Source organism: Grammomys surdaster, unplaced genomic scaffold (assembly GCF_004785775.1).
Source record: "Grammomys surdaster isolate TR1022 unplaced genomic scaffold, NIH_TR_1.0 140, whole genome shotgun sequence".
Taxonomy (NCBI): Eukaryota; Metazoa; Chordata; class Mammalia; order Rodentia; family Muridae; genus Grammomys; species Grammomys surdaster.
Genome location: NW_021604598.1, coordinates 620,917 through 643,088, shown reverse-complemented (window position 1 = coordinate 643,088; position 22,172 = coordinate 620,917). Strand labels below are relative to the sequence as shown.

General features: G+C 36.1%; 1 protein-coding gene across 1 annotated transcript; it reads right to left on the bottom strand.

The window, feature by feature from the left end:
* Positions 1-2,906: 2,906 nt before the first annotated feature.
* LOC114618172 (olfactory receptor 7E24-like) lies at positions 2,907-3,884 on the bottom strand. Its single transcript, XM_028763847.1, has one exon. It carries the CDS (start codon positions 3,834-3,836, stop codon positions 2,907-2,909), a length of 930 nt encoding a protein of 309 aa, XP_028619680.1. The 5' UTR covers positions 3,837-3,884.
* Between the last annotated feature and the right edge of the window lie 18,288 nt (positions 3,885-22,172).

Genomic DNA, 22,172 nt, shown 5'->3' with positions numbered 1-22,172 from the left:
TCTTTTTTGGTGTGTTTTTACATAGAAAGGTTAATACTTTGTATTTTAATTTTGTATTCTACAATTTTGCTTAATGTATGTATAAGCTGCATGAACTTTCTGGTAGAGTCCATATGGTCTTTTATGTATAAAGTCATATTACCTTCAAAGAAAGGTATTTTGAATTCTTCCTTTCTTATTTCTTTGCCCTTTTCTTCAGTTTTCTTACTTTTCTAATTATATATCAAGTACTGTATTAAAGAGGTATTAATAGAGTAGCCATACTAGTCTTGTTTCGATTTTAGTGAAAATGCTTTGAGTTCCTTTTCAATTACATTGATGTTGGTTTTGAGATTATAGTAATTTGCTTTTACTATTTTCAGGCATTATTTTAGTGAACCTGTCTTTATGTTAACTTATAATTTTTTCCTCCTAATCTTTAATATCTTCTCTCTGTTATATATGCTTCACATGTTGATTATTAGGTGCTGTGGAGAATTTTTTCTATTTAATATTGTAATTGCATTACATTGCATTATATTCATGTCTATTTGATATTCTGCATACCTCTTAGCTCTTGATAGATATCTCTTCTCTTAAATTAGGCATTATTTTCTATCTGATTTTTGTTGAAGATACCTTTTGTGTCTGCCTTTGATATGGCTCTCTTATTCTATAAACCCAAAGGCTTAATTCTTTTTTAAAGGGAGAGGCCAAACCTACTCCATCTTCAGACTGGACTCCATCTTAAAAGTAAAAGAGTCTGAGAACTTGACCTGCAGCTGAACCCAAGCTACACCCAAGTACCAGGAAGGACCTCAGGGCTTTTCCACTGAGCATATTTCAGATTTACTCCCTAGCTACTTCTGAGCATTGACCAATCAAGATAAGTCTGATTGTTTCAGATGCACTTTCAGACCATTTGTGATTGTTTATAGTTTTGCTTCTAAGTATCCACTTGTTGACCTACAATAGTCATTCGGTTAGATTCTTTCCAGGCTGGACACCCCTTTGTTTGCTTGCCATTTCCTATAAAACCTTGTCCTCCTGAGGCTTCAGGACTGCTTCACCAAACTGTCCTGATATGTCAAGGTTAGCTGTAAGTAAGACTAAGCTTGAGCATCTAATAAAGAGACCCTAGTGCAATTTCATCAGAGTTGGCTCCTGAGTTGTTTTTTTAGGGCTAAAAACAATGCACAACAATAGAATTCAAGAATTTCCACATACTTTCTACACTTGAGGGTTTTTTTGGGGGGGGGGCATGGATATTTTTTGTGATTGAGTAATTCAAATACTCTACCTTATCTTTAAGCCTGGGTAGTTTCACTTCCTGCTTACCCAATCTCTTGTTGAGCCTTTGTTTCAATTTTTTTACTTGAATTATACACTTCAAATCAGTATAATTAACTGTATAAGAGACATCATATAAGTAACTCTTAAACAACTAAATCTAAATGTATACTAACTACATTATTTTTAAGCATTTATCCAGAGGACTCCATCTTGATATATCATGGAAATATTTGTACAACTGTGATTTTGCAGCACTGTTCATATCTAAACTATGAAACCAACCTAGGTCTCCAATAGAGGAATGGATAAAGCATATATTGCATACACACACACACACACACACACACACACACACACACACACAGTGAAACTGCTTTTTTAATCTATTAAGCACAATGTTATTTTGTAGAAGACCAAAAAAAAAAAAATTAGTGGGAAGATGACGGGAAAATGGGAAATGATATTAAAGTCTAAGGAGTCATTTTCAAAGTACCTAAAATGTTATTATGTAATCCAATATCAAGTACAATGCATATATTGCTAGAGAATAACAATAACAATATTTACCATGCATACAATTTTAGCATTTATTAAAGATAATGCAATTCACATTTTTATTATTTAGATATAAGGGTTTTAGTTTTCATGAAGATTAAACCATGACTGAATATATTATATATCAAAACATGTAAGTTCAATGTTTTCTTAGATTATTTAATATTTTGTGGTAATACAAATCACTGCAGAGTAGGACGAGTTACATAAATACATAGTACAAAATGGTCAGAGTTTATGCAAGACCATTTCAGATATTCTTACAAATTCAATCTTAATATGAAGTTAAAATTCTTTTAGTGATTTAAATATTTCCTAAATATTTAAGAAGTTCATACATGTATATAATTAAATATAAGCATATTAATCACTCATTCCCTCTTTATCCCCAAAAATTCTCCCTATATCCTTCATTACATGTTCTTCCCCCAATTCCATGTCTTCTTCGCACATTTCCCATTGTGTCCAAATTCTGTTGCCCATATGTCCTCAAGTTTAGGGCAAACACTATATCTGAGAAATGCTATCAATGGCACCATAATCAAAGTGGAGTGAGTCTCCCATATCATGAAGTTATGTACCACAAATAGCTGCTGTATGAATCTCAAGTCAACAACACAAGTATCAATTTTTAAAATTAAACATTTTTACACAAAAGTCTAACATATATTAATTTCATTTTCACATGCTGGTAAATTATATTAAGAAAAATTTTGAAATCCTTACTTCTGTAATTAAATCATTATGTTTTCATTTTACATATGGTAAAAGTATAGCAATTCAAAATGGGCAAATCCATACCAATTTATACTATTTCTGGACACATTCTTTGGTGTGTAAAAACACGTGCAGTGCCAATGTATAATGTTATATGTTCAGTCATTAGGCTGCAGTGAAACTACAACATGTATCTTGGACAAGCACAGCAAGATAGACCTTGATTTACTACATTTACAAATTAATTTTTGATCACTTATGAACAGAAATATTTAGAAGTGCTTCATTTTAAATGCCACCACAATCAGTTATGTGACTCAGTTTAAAAATCTACATATTAAAGGATCATGCAGGTAGGTAACTTATGTTATTTGACTGACAATTTTCTGGAGGGCTTTCTTGATGTCCCTGTTCCTCAGGCTGTAGATGAAGGGGTTCATCATGGGAACCACCATGGTATACATTATCGAAGCCACCACACTTTCCCTGGAAGAACTAGAAACTGTTGAACTAAGGTACACTCCTATACCTGTTCCATAAAATAGGCAAACAACTGACAGGTGAGATCCACAGGTAGAAAAGGCTTTATATTTCCCTAACAGTGATGGAACTTTAAAAACAGAGGAAGTAATTTTATAGTAGGAATAAAATATTCCTGAGGCAGGGAGGAAACCAACAATGATACTTAAAAGAAACATGATTATGTCATTGATAGTAGTGTCAGAACAGGCAAGTTTTACAAGTTCTGGAACATCACAAAAGAAATGATGGATTTCTATGTTAGTGCAAAATGTTAGTTGTGACACCAACAAGCAGTGTACCTGTGAACTCACAAGACTAATGAAAAATGACACTATGACCAAACATCTACAGAGATGAGGGCTCAGAATGACTTGGTAGTGTAGAGGGTGACAAATGGCTACCCACCGGTCATAGGCCATCACAGCCAGCAATAAGCTGTCCATACCTCCAAAAAGAAAGAAGAAAGAAACCTGAGTTAGGCAGGCTGTGTAAGTTATGGATTTGTTATGAGTCTGCATGTTTATCAGCATTTTGGGGACTGTGGTGCTGCTAAAGCCCATGTCAGACAATGAAAGATTGTAGAGAAAGAAGTACATGGGGCTGTGGAGGTGGGGATCAGAGCTGATGGCCAAAATAATGAGAACATTTCCAAGCACAGTGAGCAGGTATATGAGTAGGAATAGTACAAATAAGATGGGCTGCAGTTCAGGGTCTTCTGAGAGTCCAAGGAGAAGGAATTCCAAGGTTCCTGTTAAATTATATGGTTCCATGAGGCTAGGACATTTCTTGAAAAGAAAAAATAAAAGACCATTGTAGTGAATTAAGCACTATAGATGCAAGTGGCTACATGGCTATATGTTTATAATCCTGCAATTCATAAGAAACCATTCATACATGAGAACTGTTAAAGTTTAGAAATCACCTATTTACTCAGAAAAAATTGTTCTGGGGCTAAGAGCTTTGTTTTCTGTTTGTTAGATACTTGAAACATTGAAGAAAGGAAATTCTTGATTTGAATAGAGATATGTGGTACAGTCTTTATCTATTACATGCAAGAATCTAAATATATTTCCAATGGAAAACATGGTAGAGAAAGGTAGGAAAAATATTTTAAAAAGAAAAGAAATTAAGGAAGGAAGGAAGGAAGGATGGGAAATGAAGGGAGAGGAAGGGAAGGGAAGAGAGAGGAGAGGAGAGGAAAGGAGACCAAAGTTTTCTTCCCACCATTCACATCAGGGGTAATTAACAATAGCCTGTGACCCCAACACCAGGGGAGCCTACACCCTCTTTGTATATATTTTGAGATATGATTAGAAATTTTAAAGTTAATTTGGACATTTTTTAATTTGGTGATGAAAGTGTGTGTGTGTGTGCACATGAGCACACACATATGCATGTGAAAAATTTGAGTTGGTAAGAGGTCAACTTTTGTTACTCTCCATCTTATGTTATAAGACATATACTGATTCTGGACTTACTGATTCTGAATCTTACTTGGATTACATTGGCTGGTAGTCAAACCCTACTCACACTATTTGAAGGTTACAGAAACACCTGACCATACTTATGGGTGCTGGTAATTAAACTCAATCCTATTGTGTACAGTAAATATCTCACCCAGTAAGTCATCTCTCTTCACATCCCTCTAACAGTTTCCTATTTTCTCAGTATGGAACACCAAACTGTGATTTTATAGTTTCCCTAGGATGGAAGTTTGTGTGTGTACATTGGAGAGAGTGTCAAGAATAAATGCTGCAATAAACAGTGGAGGTAAATTAATAAATGAGGACAAATTACAGATTTGGTTTGTGTTACTCTAACACTCTGAGTCCCTGCTCCTTTACTCCATGTTAGGGCCATTTTTATTGTAGTTGAGAGGACAAAGGCACCTACAGCTATACTACATATTATATTAGTGACACAGAGTGGAAAACAAAATGGCTAGAAATTTTGCCAGGGGTTAGAAAGAAGAGAAATTTAAGGTTGAATTGGTAGACTAGGTGCCTCTTAGAGATACAGGAGAAGAAGTTTGACTATCTCTATTCAAACTGCTATCACCCTGTTAGAATGTGAGGCATGGTTAAAAACCACAAAAAGAATAATCAACCATAAAACCAGTCATACAAATAACATTATAAAAAAGTGAACAGGAAATATTTAGGAATACACACATTCCTAAATATTTCATATATATATATATATATATATATATATATATATATATATATATATATTCATTAATGAAAAAGGTGATTTCTAACTTGAAGGAGAATTAGGAGGGCTTTTGTGAGTGTTTGGAGGAAAGAAAAATAAGGGAGTAATATGGGAATTAAATTTAAATCTCAAAAATTAAAAAATCACAATAAGGTACATAAAATATACTTTTTGTCTCAGCATGATTATAACACATATATATTTTATAGAGAAATAATTTGACATATATAAAGGTACAAGCTCAGTGAAATACATAGTTTGATATTGTGGAAGCTCTAGGTAAAACTTTCTCTATTCACTCATTTTTTGTCTTATATTTTTCTATAATTCCTGGATATATAGTAGCTTTGCCTTCAAACTGCAGTATACTAGACTGACCTGAAACTCTAAATCTTCCTATCTCAGTTTGATAAATAATATAATCACATGTGTTGCACAATGCCCCATTCATTGGTTCTTGATATTTGGTTCTTATGATCATTTTCATCTCTACCTTCATCACCAAGCTCATGATATTTTTAATCAATAGCAGAGAGTTTAGAGAGATATTAATTTCATTTTCTGGTTGAAAATATTCTTAATAAGTTAAAATCCAAATGGGTAAAAAACTAAACAGTATATGATGGCTCTCATATTAACTAATTAATAAACATAAATTTAACTAATAAAATAAACTTATTTGTACTATGAGATAAAACTTTGCTCATTCATGCATTTTGTCTTCATTACCCCACCCCATATATGTTTACCTTTCTGGTGCCAACAATAAAAACACTGCTGTTTCTCATTTGTTTCTTGCATAGATTACCCCTTACTAAGTTGTAAATTATTTCCATTCAAGAATGACCAAAAGTGATTTATACACTTTTCTACTTTTTCTGGGTGTGTGGTAATGGCCCAGGTGTTCATGACTGGCAGAAAGACAATAAATCATGACACTTCTTAAGCAGCTGAAGAATTTGAGAGGAGAAGAAATATGCATGTAAGTTAATCTGGATCAGATCTGCTAAAGTCTTGAGCTGGAATACAGAGTATTTATGAGTTTGAGGCTCAATTCACAGAGCCAATAATTATACATCAAGCTATTCAAATCTCTAAGGATCTATTAATAGTCATGTAGAAGAGAAAGGGAAAAGTGAATATGCTTGGAAAAGTATAAGTCTTCCTATCTCAGGAAGAATCTTAATTGTATTATTTTGACTTCCAAGTTGTAGAGCTATTAAAAAACTAGAACACATACTTTCAAATAAATGAAGCAGCATGGGATTTAATATATGCAATTTTAATAAATGTTTAATGTAATTTATAGGGAATCAAGTTTTCCATATGAAGTATCTGATACAATTTCTACTTATTTCAGTTAATATCAGTGAGAAGAAATTTGGTTTGATACTTTCTTTTTTTTTTTATAAATAATTTATTTATTTTTGAACATGAAATGCTTTTTTATAGCATGTTTCACAAGGGGAGGGGGTAACAGGGGCCAGATGGTGGAAAAGTACAAAATCTTCTTGGCCTGTGCCTTGAAACATGTCATGGTCTATACGGTACACTGCCTTGAATTATGATCTACCTGCAGTTCTTCAGAAGATATGGTACACTGCTTGAGTTATGGTCTCCCTGCTATTCTTAAGATGATATGGTACACTGCTTTGAGTCTATCTGCAGTTGCTAAGCAGGATCTTGCAGTTGCCAAGCTTCAGAGGACATTGTGCAGGTGGGGAAAGGTGGGGGGTGAGGGTAAGGGCGAGGGTCCTGGCTTCTGGCATCTCCCCCTTCTCTGTTTAGTTAGAGAAGGCATCTTATGATCAATCCCAACTATGTGAATTTTGAATTTGGATGTCTAATTATGGGGGGTCTTAGACAAGTTCACAACCCCAAAACACTGATGTGAGACGAGTCACATCGATGGTCGAAGGTTTTAGGCTGTCGACGATGGGCAACGTCAAGGGACTCCGATGTGGGTGAAAGGAGGGTGAGAGCCCTGTCTTAGGCCATGTAGGCTGCACCCACTCCCAGCACCACGCACTCCTTTTCGGCTGCATTGGGTGGGCCCCTGGGAAGTGGACCTACAATAATCCCGTCATTGGGCTAACTCACAGCCATCCTAGTCTCTTGTAAATGTTCAAGTTACCAACCATTTGTCAGTTTGGGGTGTAATATTGTCATAAAGGAAGGCTCCCCAATGTTAGCGGCCATATCAAGGGTGGCCTTGGTTTAGGAAAAAGCCAATTTTTGTTGTGGTGATCAAGAGGCCAAGCTCTCTATCGAGAGAAACGGGGGCAAAGCCAGGCATACCAGGAACCCTTCTGGAGGGCGTGGAAGTCTAGCGGTCGACCGTAGGGGGGAGGCAGGGGAGCTGGCAGCTGTGTCAGTCTCCTGCAGAGTCACTTCTGGATCCTCTTCAATTTTCGGCTGATGGTAATGAACTTCAACCGTCTTCTTGATGGCAGCATCAACCTGGTTCCGTGGATGATATTCATGTACTTGAGTTTCTAATTTTATGTTATAAAGATGAATGTTTTTTAATTATTTTGCATGTATTTTACAGACATCCCAGGTTCTACTTTTATTTCAAATCATATATGTTTATACTTTAGGCAGTGACTTATTTTTTCTTTCATTTTTGTGATTATAATACAATTATATTATTTCTACCTTCTCTTTGTTTTCTCCAAACCTTCCTTATACCCTTCATTTCTCTCTTTCAAATTCATTGCTTCTTTTTTATTAATAGTTGTTAGATGCATGTTTGTATAGATATATATTTCAAAGCATACTTACACATGGAGGCCAAATAACCTGTATAAACATATCATTGAGTCTTTAAAGTTGTTGGAATACAAAAGTGTAGATGGTTGTAACCACCACAATCATTGCCTAGAAGTATTACAAAGTAGTTTGCTTGATATTACAAAGATTCATTTTTATAAGGATCAAACAATTTTCTTGGTTTCTTGAGACATGGGTTTTTCTATTAAGCACCTGACAGTATGGCAGATGCTTTCATTGACCAGGTTAACATTGGCAAAAAGAATCTTAGTATTTTATTCTGTCATTATTGGGAATGAAATCCTAATTGTTTTTACTGGAAGCAAGAAATTAAACTCACACTCACCAATATCAGAATTTACCAGTTTATGAAAAATACAGAAATGAATCATTGGAGTATCTTTGAAATTAACCACCATTTCCTTTCCAATATCTCAGGTATAAAATAAAAAAAACATTGCCCATAAAAAAATTCTTAAGAATTATCTCATTTGTGTCCTAAGGAATTCTCTAATCATTCTTACCATCATAATCTCAACAAATTTAATTGAAAAAGAATTGGAACATGTAAGAATTTAGCAGATTTTGAATCTTTGCAGGTTCCATCGTGATGCCTTGTATTTTCTCTTCAACCATCATATTTTCTTCATTATTGTCAAGACAAAGTGATTTTCTCTACTTAGATTCAAATGGTGATGTGGAATTCTGAATCCTATTCAATCATTCCGTATTTTTAACACTTTCCCATATAGTAGTATGGGAAAGCATTCTAATAACTATGTCATATTCCACATTAGCCTCTGGGGAAACAAAATTTCCAGCACCTTCTTCTTTGTCTTCTGTAAATATCAATTTTGAAATTTTTTTATCTTTTCATTCCCTCTTTTCTTGTTTTGCTTTTTAAAATATTAAATAATTTCATTTTGTTAATTCTGGTGATCTTTAACTTTTCAGATAATATTCAAGGGACATGAATCCATCCTATTGAAGACACATTTTGACAGGAAAAATAAAACTATTCTTTTTTTCCTACCAGGGGTTTATAAAACACACAGTGGAAAGTCTACTAGCTCTGTTCTAAGGATATTCTATCCTCTGTGAGAAATGACTCCATGCACTCAGAAAAAATAAGAAAAAACTCTTTAGTGAGCTCTTTGTGCTCAAGCTAATGCCCTGAATATAAGATATTATTTATTTACTTATGTAAGCAAGAGCACAGTTCAACCACTGACTTGGACCCATCTATTGGTAGAAATAAAGTGTTACTGGGAATCAAACTGCGTTGGATAGCTCTCAGGGGACTGAGAGAAGCACAACAGTGAAAGAGAAATAGTAATTATATGACAGAATGAAGGGTGGAAGTTTTAAAGTTGATAAAAAGCTCTTCAATTGACTGAAACTAGATGCACTTGACTGAGATAGATGACTTTGGGGAACATACTAAGGAAGGTGCTGGTAAAAAAGGAACCCACATTATGATATCAGCTTTATTAGCAAACAGATACTAACTGTATGAGAGTTTTGAAGACTGCTGAACTTGGTCTTCTGTTTACCCAACAACAGTCCTTTTGTTTACCTGGTCCTAGTTCTTTTTAGTACATTAGTACCAGCATTGCCATTTTGGGGATCCAACATCTCCCCTAAAAATATATATCTTAGGCTGATGCGTTCCACACCATCATAAATCTGATAAGTATAAATTAGAGGGAGAAGTATAATTCAAATGACCTATGTGTCAATAAGAATGCCAAGATGCAGATGTTTGTTCACCAGGATTGACTGTCCATTAAATCCCATTTCAATGACAAAGTCTTATACTTAACCTGTAGACTCTGACTCCATAACAAATGGAAACAGCTTTGACTTATGGATAGACTTTAGGCCCATTTCTATATCAGAGAACATTTCTCATATGAATAACTCAAGTAGGCAACAAAGGCTAACAATCATCATTAAGTCATGGCTTTCCATAAAGTCTGACATAAAGTTCTCTTCATAAGCAAAGCATAATTCTGCTAGGTGGTCATAATGACCCTAGGTTATAACAATTCAAAAATGAACAACCCTAGTTATTAAAAATTATTCTAGAAAAATGGAGTATCTTTGCTGTTTTCTCTTCCATGCCTATGCACCAGAGATGCATTTTCCTGTCCTGTCTGTTTCACTTTTCCAAAGTGTAACCTGAGTCTAGGATGGCAAAAGGATTTAAGGATGACAGTGTAGGATGTATAAGCCTAATGTAGATATTTTAAGCACTGTGATTTAAAATTAAAATGTAATGTAGGATTCCTAATGGCACAGAGATGTTTAAGACTACAAGGGTATATAGAATAACCTGAAATGGGACTTTTCATTTCATGATTGATGGACTCTCTTTTCACATACTTGCTATTCTTATTGCAACATAATCCATGAGCTAACCATCACAGCAAAGAAATATCTTAGAAGGGAGTTCATATTTAGAGCAACAAATGAGTGAAAATGAGACATAAACACTCCTTGGTAAGGTTGAGGGGAAGGATTTTATTGTAGATATGAGGGAGAATTCAGTCACAGGCAATCTAGAAAGGTACAGACTGAACCAGGCTGTTAGAAAAGAGACTGATAAGAGAGTGAGTGAGAAATGAACAGAAAGTAGGACCAAGGGAGGGAACAAAGGGAGAGCTGAGAAAAGAGGCCAAGAGCAAGCCAGGAGGTAAGAGAGTACAAAGCCAAAATCAACAGTTTCTATAAGAATAAGAAACTAGGGATAGGAAAACAAAGCCCAGCTAGTGGGATGGAGAGGTTTAGGGAAGGGAGCAAGGTGGCAAGTGCTGGGCAGAACCACAAGTATTAACTGAATCTAGTCCATAGTTTCTGTGGGACCTGGAAGTAAAGTGATTACGTATCAATTCAGCAGTACAGTGAGTAAAGATATATCAAAGTTTTGCATTTAGTACATTAGAACTTGAGTATAAAAATGGTTCCTGACCTTATATGTAAATAATTAAATAAATATTTACTTACTTACTTTATTTGTGGTTTTATGTGTCTCCATGTATATTTTGTTTACCTGTTTCTTTGTTTTTCTTGTTAAATGCTATTCAGACATATTCATATCATAAAACAACATGCCAAAGTGTATTCTCTCCTTTTACCATTTGGGTTCCAGGGTTTGAGTACAAGTTTTAAATCTCAGTAGTGTCACATTTACTTAATAATCTATCTTATCTAATCAATTTTCTGAGGCAGCATAAAGAGACAAGAAGAATTAAGAAACTACAGTCTGACCTCAACAGATTACAGTATTTATTTGCACATGCAATGCAAGGAAGCCTCTCTATGATGGGAAATATGGAAGCCTCCAAAAGGAAAAGTTGGCTTAGACACTCTATAGGGGTAGTAGAAAGATGAAGTTGAAGAAGTTGTGAAGGCTATGTGAGGATGTGTGGTCTCTTTGTCCTGGAGATATTTACTTCAGGGCAGACAGATAATCTGTGGCCAGATTGTCATCTGAACGGTTGGGCAAGGTCAGCTGAAATATTATAAGTATCCTGTTTAACAACTGAAGCACTCTATCAATGACAGCTCTGGTTCCTGATATTTGATGTTACAGATCATTTCTTTCTCAATGATGGTTTTGATAGCTAGACACACATTAATAGCCTTGGTGAACATTGGTGGATGAATCCATACCTGATTGTTTCTGACTCCATCTCCTGTTTTTCATGTAACACCAAAAAGAGATATACAACTTGGGTATTGAAATTACAATATGAAAAGTTGAAGGTATGGGGACAATGTTGAGGCACATTAGGGGAAACCTACTTTTTTAGCCCTGGGTAGAAACTAGATATTCTAAACTACCCCAAAGCATAACATATTAGTGTTTGTTCTTTTTAAGACTTAATTCAAATGGCCCTGTCAAATACTTCACATGAAATCCATAACTACTCTCCCTACACCAAAGAAATATGTTCAACTGAAGATATGCTAAGTAGGGGAGAGGACTAATTCTTTCACATATAATTAAATCAGATTTTTCCACCATTCCATTAAAGTTCAGACTATGGACTGGAATAATAATGTTTTGCTTAGCATACATAAGACTCTAGATTCTTCTGTAACAACATAGGAACCAGCTAGGTTAGAGAACATCTATAAATCTAGCACTTGGAAGGTGGAGACAGGATGATTAGAAGTTCTCTTGGGTATGGAGAGTTCAAGTTCTTTATGGTATAGAGAACTCAACATATACCCCCAAACCCAAGGTGATTCTGTTTGGGGTTCCCGTCATTGTGATAAAACAACTTGTAAGGCAGAAAACACTTCATTTTTGCTTATAGTTTTAGAGGTCTCAGCCCATATTTAGTTGGTCAGATGCCTTGTGACCTATAGATGAATTGCCTATCATTGGCAAAGAGTTTGTATCATCAAGGCCTGTTGACATCACTGCAGCTGAGGAGCAGACGGAAAAAGAAAAAGAGTTGAAGACATCAAAATGACCAAATTTTCTCTCAATAGGCTTTACTACCTGAAGGTCGCATTACTTTTGCTAGAGCCACACTTTGCATATTACCCTTTAAGAAATAAAATATTGGAGAATATTCAAGATAAAATATAGTGTGGTCAAATGAATCAATGTTGAGATATGGAACATTAAAAGTTTTAAACCTATACAAACTATACAAGTATCAGTCCAAAAAATAGTGTTTTTATACCTTTGTTTAATTTTCAGTATTTTCTCATATTTTTCAAAATTTATATTTTATTCACATTACATCCCAATTGCAGCTCCCCTCCCACCTCTCCTCTCAGTACAACCACTACAAAACCCTCACCCCATTACTCCTTCTCCTTTTCATAAGAGAAGAGGAACATCCACCCCTGCTTTGGTCTGTCCCCACCCTGGAACATCTACTCCCAGCAGGACTAAACACCTACTCTCTTCTACTGAGCCTGAACCAGACAGTTCAGGTACAGGAAGGGCATTCAGTGGCAGCTAATGAAGTCACAGACACCTCATGCTCCACTTGTTAGGGAAACCACATGAAGCCCAAGCTGCATATCTGTTACAAATATTTGGGGAGCCTAGGTACAAAGCTCTGCATACATTGTGATTGGTAGGTAGTTCGGTCTCTGTGAACACCCATGAACCCAGGTTTTTTGACTTTGTAGGTCATGTTGTGGTGTCCTTGACCCTTCCTGTTTGCTCAATTCTATTCCTTAACTACCACTAGACTCCCTGTGCTCTGACTGATGTTTGACTATACGGATCTCTGCATTTGTTTTCATCCAAGATGGATCAAGGCACTTAGGAGACAGTTATGCTAGGTTACTGTCTGCAAACATAGCAGAGTATCAATTTGAATGTCAAGGGTTGGCTTTCTCCCTTGGGATGGGTCTCAAGTTGGGCCAGTCATTGTTTGGTTATTCCCTCAGTCTCTGCTCCAAATTTATCCCTGTACATTTCCCAGGCAGTACAGATTTTGGGTTGAAGGTTTTGTGGGTGGGTTGATATCCCCCTCTCTTACATTGAAAGTCTTGCTTGACTACAAATGGTTTCCAATTTAGTCTCTAACCTCGCTGTCAGCAATTTCAGATAGAGTAACTCCTATAAACTCACAGTAATCTCCCCATCTCAGGTCTCAAGCTAGTCTTAGAGAAACTCCCCACTGATTTCTATTCTCATTCCCAGCCCTTTCCTCAATACCTAATCTCTGTTCCCATACCCTTTCTCACTACATCTCCCACCTAGTTCCCTCTCTGTCCACCTGATGACTCTTTTTACCCTCTGAATGAAATACACATACCATTTCTTAGGCCCTCCTTAATATCCTTTTTCTTTGGATCTCTGGCTTGTAGCATGGTTATTCTGCACTTAATGTCTAATTATAAGTGAGTACATACAATATGTATCTTTACCTTATTTAGGATAATATTCTCAAGTTCTGTTCATTTGTCTGCAAATTTCATTATGTCTTTGTTTTTAATATTTGAGTAGCATCTCATTGTGTAGATATATCACATTTTTAATTATCCATTATTCAGTTGCGGCAACATATAGGTTGTTTCTAGTTTCTAGCTATTATGAATAAAACTGCTATAAACATGGTTGAGCAAGTGCACCTGCTGTATAGTGGGTTGTCTTTTGGATATATACCCAGGGGTGGTAGAGTTGGGTCTTATGGTAGAACTATTGCAAATTTCCTAAAAAAAAAAAACAGACCAAAAATCAAAAACCAACCAAACAAAAAAACCCTGCCAATTTGATTTCAAAACAGATTGTACAAGTTTGGACCCTTATAAATGCGGAGTAGTGTTCCCCTTGCTCTACATCCTCACCAGTAAAGTGGAAATTTCTACCTTCTTTGGAGACTCAGATTTGTCATGTGATATTTTTCTGGAAACTATATTATGAGAGAATGTTTTTGCTGAAGCAGACACGTGGGAAGATGTTTTTCTAAGAATAGATGAGTGGTGCTTTTCTGGAGGCATGCTGAAAAAGGGATATGTGATGTTTTGCTGGAGCAGATGCTTAAGAAAACATGTTATGTTTGGAAAGGATATAAATATAGCCCAATGGACAGTGGACAATGATGAATGGTATTGGTACATCTTATCATTTTTTTGTTGGTCATCATTTGCTGTACACAGAGAAATACACCAAATATCCTCTGGTGGTATTTTGGTGTTTTTTTGCCACTTTCATGGACTTGGGTGATTTGTAGAGACTTGCAGTTTTTTCAGGATCCACCTACTATTGCTGATTCATGAATGGTGTTTGAGTCTTGCAGTCGCTTCTTCATTATTAGTGTTTGGCAGTGGATCGAACTACCATTGCTGATTCATGTAAACTGAACTGCTAATATTGACAAAACAGTTTGGATTTGCTCCAAAGAAGTCTAAAAATGTTCACATCCTCCTTTACTTTCCTCAATGTTTGGTGGGTGGTGCACTAGTAAAGTATGTAAGGATACTTATTAAAAGAAGGTTTTGAAAAATCGAAACTGACACACCAGCATGTAATAGCACTTGGGTATTTTATCTTAGCCATTCTCATGCGATGTAGGATGGAATCTCAAAGTCATTTTGATTTGCTTTTCCTGATAACTAATAACATTGAATATTTGTATTAATTATTTCACTACACGGCAAATGTTGCACCCCTTCCTGGTCCCCCTCCAAAAGTTCTTCACCACATCCCTCCTCCACTTAACTTCAGAGAAGGTGTTCCCCATCCACTCAGCCACTCCTACCTCACACTGCTAGCATCCCCCTTCCCTAGGGCATTAAGTGCATCCTTTCCAACTGAGACCAGAGAGGGCTGTTCTCTACTACATTTGTAGCAGGGGCAACTGACCAGCTCATATATGCTCTTTGCTTTGTGGCTTAGTCTCTGGAAGCTCTGAGGGGGTCTGGGTTAATAGATAATATGGGGTTGCAATCCTCTTTAGCTCCTTTAGATCTTCCCCAAACTCTTCCACACAAGTCCCCAACCTCATTCCATTGATTGGCTGCAATTATCTGCAACTGCTAAGCTCCTGTCTACTGTCTACAAGCAGAACATGGTATCAGCAATAGTGTTGGGGTTTGGTGCCTGGGCATGGAATGGATCTCAAGTTGGACCAGTCAATGGATGTCCTTTTCTTCAGTCTCTGCTCCATTTTTGTCCTTGCATTTCCTTTAGAGAGAAACATTTCTGTGTCAAAAATTTTGAAGGTGGGTGGGTGGCCTCATGCTTCAAATTGGGGCCATGTCTATCCACTGGTTCTATCTTCCCAGTGTTTGGCATTTCAGCTAAGGTCATCACCGTTAGATCCTGGTTGCCTCTCAGATCTCTGGTGTCTGGGACTTTCTAGAAGTTTGTATATTTTGGATATTAACTCTCTATATAATGAAGAGATAGAGAAGACCTTTTCACCATCTGTAGGTTGCCATTTTGTCTTACTGACAGTGTCTTTTGCTTTACAGAAGCTTTTCAGTTTCGTGAGATCTCATTTGACAATTGTTGTTCTTACAGCCTGAGCCATTAGTAATCTGTTCAGGAAATTTTCTCCTGTGCCAATTTGTTTGAGGCTATCCCCCCTTTCTCTTCTCTTTCTAGTTTTATGTGGAAGTCCTTGATCTGCTTGGAATTGGTCTTTGTACAAGGTGATCAATATGGGTCAACTTGCATTCTGCTACATGCAGACTACCAGTTTGAGCAGCACCATTTGTTGAAGATGTTTTTTTCTCACAGTACAGTTCTGGCTTCTTTGTCAAAGATCAAGAGTCCATAGGAGTTAGGGCTTATTTCTCTGTCTTTAATTCTATTCCATTTATCGCTATACAAATACAATGAAGATATTGTCATTACTCTGTAGTACAGCTTGAGGTCAGGGATGATGATTCTTCCAGATGTTCTTTTATGGTTGAGAATAGTTTTCCCTAACCTGGGTCTTTTGTTATTCCATAGAAAGTTGAGAATTTCCCTATCCATATCTATGAAAAATGAGTTGGAATTTTGATGGAGATTGCATTGCATATGTCGATTGCTTTTGATAAGATGGCCATTTTTACTATGTTAATCCTACCAATTCATGGGCATGGGAGATCTTTCCATCTTCTGTGGTCTTCTTTGATTTCTTTCTTCAGAAACTTGAAGTTCTTGTCATATGGATCTTTCAGTTGCTTGGCTAGGGTTACATTAAGATATTTTATATTATCTGTGACTATTGTGAAATGTGTTTTTTCCCCTAATTTCTTTCTCTGCTCCTTTGTATAAAGTAAGGCTTACTTTGTATAAAGTAAGTAAAGTAGATTTGTTTGAGTTAATTTTATATCCAGCCACATTACTAAAGTTGTTTATCAGCTGTAGGAGTTGTCTGGAATAATTTTTGTGCTTGCTTATATATATGATCATATCATTCACAAATAGTGATATCTTGACTTCTTTTTTCCCCAGTGTGTATCCCTTTGTTGTCTAATTCCTTTATATAGAACTTCTAGTACTATATTGAAAAAATAGGGAGAGAGTGGGCAGCTTGTCTAGTCCCTGATTTTAGTGTAATACCTTCAAGTTTCTTTCCATTTAAATTGATGTTGGATGTGCTCAGGTATTCAAGATTCCTGTTAATAATTCTCAGTTTATGCTCTGTATCCCATTTTTAATTAGGTCATTCAGAATGTTGATGTCTAGTTTCTCTCTCAATAATTTTGATATTAGTCCTCTGTTGGATATAGGGTTGATGAAGATATATTTCCATTTTCTAGGCAGCTATTTTTTTCTGTTGATGGTGTTCTTAGGCTTGTGAATAAGCATTTTAGTTTCTTTTATAAATTAATTTCATTTTTTACTTACTTTTTTGAATCTCACTCACTGCCCCCAATACAATTTTCCCTCCCACAATCCTTCCATTATTCCAGGCCCTCTACTTCTCAGAGAAGTTGCTCCACTGCTGGGTATTACCTCACCCTGGCACTTCAAGTCTCTGAAAAGCTAGGTGCTTCTTCTCATACTGATGCCAGATAAGGTGTTCCAACTAGAAGAACATATCCTATATACAGGCAACAGCTTTAAGAATAGCTCCCATGCCAGGTGATTGGAACCCACGTGAGGACTTAGCTGCCCATTTCCTATACATGTGCAGGGAGGCCTAGGTACAGTTGGTGTATATTCTTTGTTTGGTGGTTTAGACTCTGAGAGTCCCAAGTGTCCAGGTTAGTTGACTCTGTTAGTCTTTCTGTGAAGTTTCTACCCCCTTCAGGGCAGGCAATCCTTCCTTCTGTTCTTCTGTAAGAGTCTCCAAGCTCAATCCACTGTTTGGCTGTGTGTGTCTGTATCTGTCTGTGTAAGCTACTGAGTGGAGACTCTCAGAGGACAAAATATTCCTGTCTGCAAGCATAACAGAGTATCAATAATAGTTACTATGAATTGGTGCTTGCCCATGGGATGGGTATCAAGTTGAGCTGGTTATTGGTTACCCATTCACCCAGTCTCTGCTCCATCCCACCAATCTGCATTTCTAGACTAGATAAATTTTAGTTTGAAAGTTTTGTGGATGTGCTAGTGTCTCTATTGCTTCACTGGAGTTCCTGCCAGCCTACAGGAGGTAACCTCTTTCGTCAATGAATTGAGTCACACCTAAGATCACCCCTAATGGATCTTGGGTGCCTCCCATATTGTAGGTATTTGTCTCATCCAGGAGATACCCGCACCTACTCACCTCTGTCAGCTGTAGATTTCAATTCATTTTCATGGCCATCTACCCATCTCTCCTGTCCTTCCCATCATCTGATACTGAACCCCTTCCCCCTTGCCCTCCTACCCATCATACTTCCTTCTATCTGCTGTTATGAATATTTTATCCCTGCTTCTAAGTGAAATTCAAACTTCTTCTCTTGAGATTCAAACTTCTTATTTAGCTTCTTTGTATCTGTGTCCTTTTAGGGACAGGTTACTTAACTCAGGATGCTATTCTCAAGTTCTCATAATTTTCATGCAAAATTCATGATGTCTTTGTTTTTAATTAATTAATTTTAATTAATTAATTTTAATTAATTTGCTTTAAATTGCTGAATAGTATTCCATTGTGTAGGTGTACAATATTTTCTTCATCCATTTTTTTTTAAGTTGAGGGACATCTAAATTGTTTCCAGAACCTGGATATTAAGAATAAAGCAGCTATGAACATAGTTGGGCAAGTGTCTTTGTGGGTTGTTGGAGCATCATTTGAAGATATGCCCAGAAGTGGTATATCTAGGTCATGAGGTAGACCTATTCCTAGTTTTGTTAGAAACCACCAAATTGATTTCCAAAATGGTTGTATAAGTCTTCACTTCCAACGGCAATAAAGAAGTCTTCTGCTTGATCCACATCTTTGACAGACTGTACTATCTCTTGAGTTTTTATCATAGCCATTGTGATGTGTATAAGATGGGAAGTCAGGTTTCCATTTCTTGGATGGCTAAGCATTTTAAACATTTCCTTAATTGCTTTTCCACCATTCAGATTCCTCTACTGAGAATTCTCCATTTAGTTCTGTATCTCATTTTTTTTTGAGGTTATTTGGGTTGTTGATGTTCATCTTCTAGACATCTTTGTAAATTTTAGATATTAGCCCTCTGTCAGATGTAAGGTTGGTGAAGATCCTTTCTCAGTCAGTACACTGCTGATTTGTCCTATTGTCAGTGTCCTTTACCTTGCAGAAGCTTTGAAGTTTCATGAGGTCCCATTTATCAATTGTTGTTTTTAAAGCCTGAGCCATTGGTGCTCTGTTCAGGAAGTTGACTCATGTACCAATGCCTTCATAGCTATTTTCCAGTTACTCTTGTATGATATTTAGGGGATTTTCTTTTATGTTGAGGTCATGAATTCACTTGGATTTTAGTTTTGTTCAGGTGATAAACATGGATCTATTTGCATTCTTCTACATTTAGATACTGAGTTAGTCCATCACCATTTGCTGAAGATGGTTTCATTGTTTTCATTGTATGGTTTCGGCTTCTTCATCAAAATTCAAGTGTCCATGGGTGTGTGGGTTTATTTCTGGGTCTTAAATTCTATTACATTGATCCACCTGCCTGTCTTGTACAATTATCACATACTTTTTTAAAATCACTATTGCTCTTTACTACACAGTTCAGGGACAATGATTCCTCCTGAAGTTTGCTTGTTGTTCAAGACTGTTTTGGCTATCCTGGGTTCTTTTGTTTTTCCCATATGAAGATGATAATTACTCTTTCAAGGACTATATAAAATTGTGTTGAAATTTTGATGGCGATTGCATTGAATCTATATATTGATTTTGGTAAGATAGCCATTTTCACTGTTTGTCTCACCTATTTATGAGCATTGGAGATCTGTCCATCTTCTTCTATTGTCTTCAATTTCTTTCTTTAGTGACTTGAAGCTCTTTTTGTACAAATTTTTCACTTGCTTGGTTAGAATTACATCAAAATACTTTATATTATTCATTGCTAATGCAAAGTTGTTATTTCCCTAATATCTATCTCTGCTCACTTATCATCTGTATGAAGGAGGGCTACTGATTTCTGAGTTGATTTTGTTCCAACCACTTACCTAAAGGTGTTTATCAGTTGTAGTTCTCTAGTTCTTTTTGGGTTTGCTTATATTTACTATCATATCATCCACAAATGACAATACTTTGATTTCTTCCTTTCCATTTTGTATCTACTTGGTCTCCTTTAGCTGTCTTATTGCTCTAGATAAAAGTTCAAGTACTATATTGGCTAGATACTGAGAGTGTTTGAAGTCTTGTCTTGTCCTTGATTTTTAAGTTTCTCTCCATTTAGTTTGATGTTGGTTATTGGCTTGCTGTACACTGCTGTAAACTGTGTTTATGCATTCTTTATCTTATTTCTCTAATACCTTTGTTTTGAAAACTTTTTTCCAGCCTTTTACTCTGAAATAACATGTGTCTTTGTTGCTGAGGTGCATTATTGGTAGGCAATAGAATGATGGATCCTGTTTTTGCATCCACGCAGGTAGTCTGCATCTTTTTATTGGGAAATTGAGTCCATTGATATTGAGAGATATTAATGATCAATGAATATTATTTCCTGCTATTTTGATGTTAATGGTTTTGTGTGTGTGTGTGTGTGTGTGTGTGTGTGTGTGTGTGTGCTTTCATTGTTTTTGCTGATATGGAGTTATTTATTTTCTGTGTTTTGTTGGATATAGTAATTCTCCTTGGGCTGGAGTTTTCTTTCTAGTATTTTTTTGTAAGGATGGATTTGTGGATAGATATTGCTTGAATTTGAATTTGTCTTGAAATATCTTGTTTTCTCCATACATGATGATTGAGAGTTTTGCTAGGTATAGTTATCGAAGATGGCATCTGTGGTATTTTAGAGGCTTCAAGATATCTATCCAGGCCATTCTAGCATTTAGAGTCTCTGTTGAGAAGTCATATGTGATACTGATTGGTCTGCCTTTGCTTACTACCTTGCCTTTTCCCCTGGTCACATTTAATATTCATTCTTTGTTCTGTAGATTTTGTGTTTTGATTATTTTTAGGTGGAAGGATTTTTTTGTGGTCCAATCTAATTAATGTTCTATAATCTTTTTGTATCTTTATAGGCATCTCTTTCTTTAGGTTGGGAAAGATTTCTTCTATGATTTTTTTGAGAATATTTTCTGGGAATTTGAGTTGGACTCTTCACCTTCTTATATTGCTATTATTCTTAGGTTAGTTCTTTTCATATTACCCAGACTTCCTTAATGTTTTATGTCAGGAAGTTTTTATATTGATCATTTTCTTTGACTGATGTATGAATTTCATCTATTGTATCTTCTATGCCTGAAATTCTCCCTTCAATCGCCTATATTCTGTTGGTGATGCTTGCTTCTACTTTTCCTGTTCTTGTTCCTCATTTTTCCATCTCCAGGGTTTCCTCAGTTTGTGTTTTCTTTATTGCTTCTATTTCCACTTTCAGGTCTTGAACAGTTTTATTTAGTTAGTTTCTTTAACTGTTTAATTGTATTTTCTTGTATGTCTTTAAGGGATTTATTTATTTCCTCTTTACAGGCTTCTATCATTTTTATAAGATTGTGTTTAAGCTCATTTTCTTGTGTTTTGATTGTGTTAGAATATCCAGGGCTTGATGTAGTGGCATTAACTATGCTTTGGATGTGTCATATTGCTGTTGCTTTTGTTGATTTCATTCTTTTGAAGGCCTTTAGCTATCTGGATGGATTTGGTCCCTGTGTGTTATTGTTGCTGTAGGCATTGGGAGGAGGTGAACCTCCATGATCTTGGTGTGGGAGGCCTTTGATAGCTATTCCAGAACTGCAGGGTCACTTAAGTATATTATCATATCTTCAGCAACATCAATTCTTTAGCCTGATGTTATTTGTATTCTAACGTTAATACTGCTTCCTTGAGAGGAGTTTCCTGATATAGGCAGTCCATTATGTACTCAAGTGATATCATGTGAGCCTTCTCCATATTCTAATTAGTCAATAAAAGGCTAGAGCCTGTGATTGGACGGTGGAGAGCAAAGATGGGATTGGAGGTTCTAGAGTGGGAGGATGAGAATGGCAGAGAGAGAATGAGAAAGAGAGGGGAAGAAGAAGAAGAAGAGGAAGAGGAAGAAGAAGAAGAAGAAGAAGAAGAAGAAGAAGAAGAAGAAGAAGA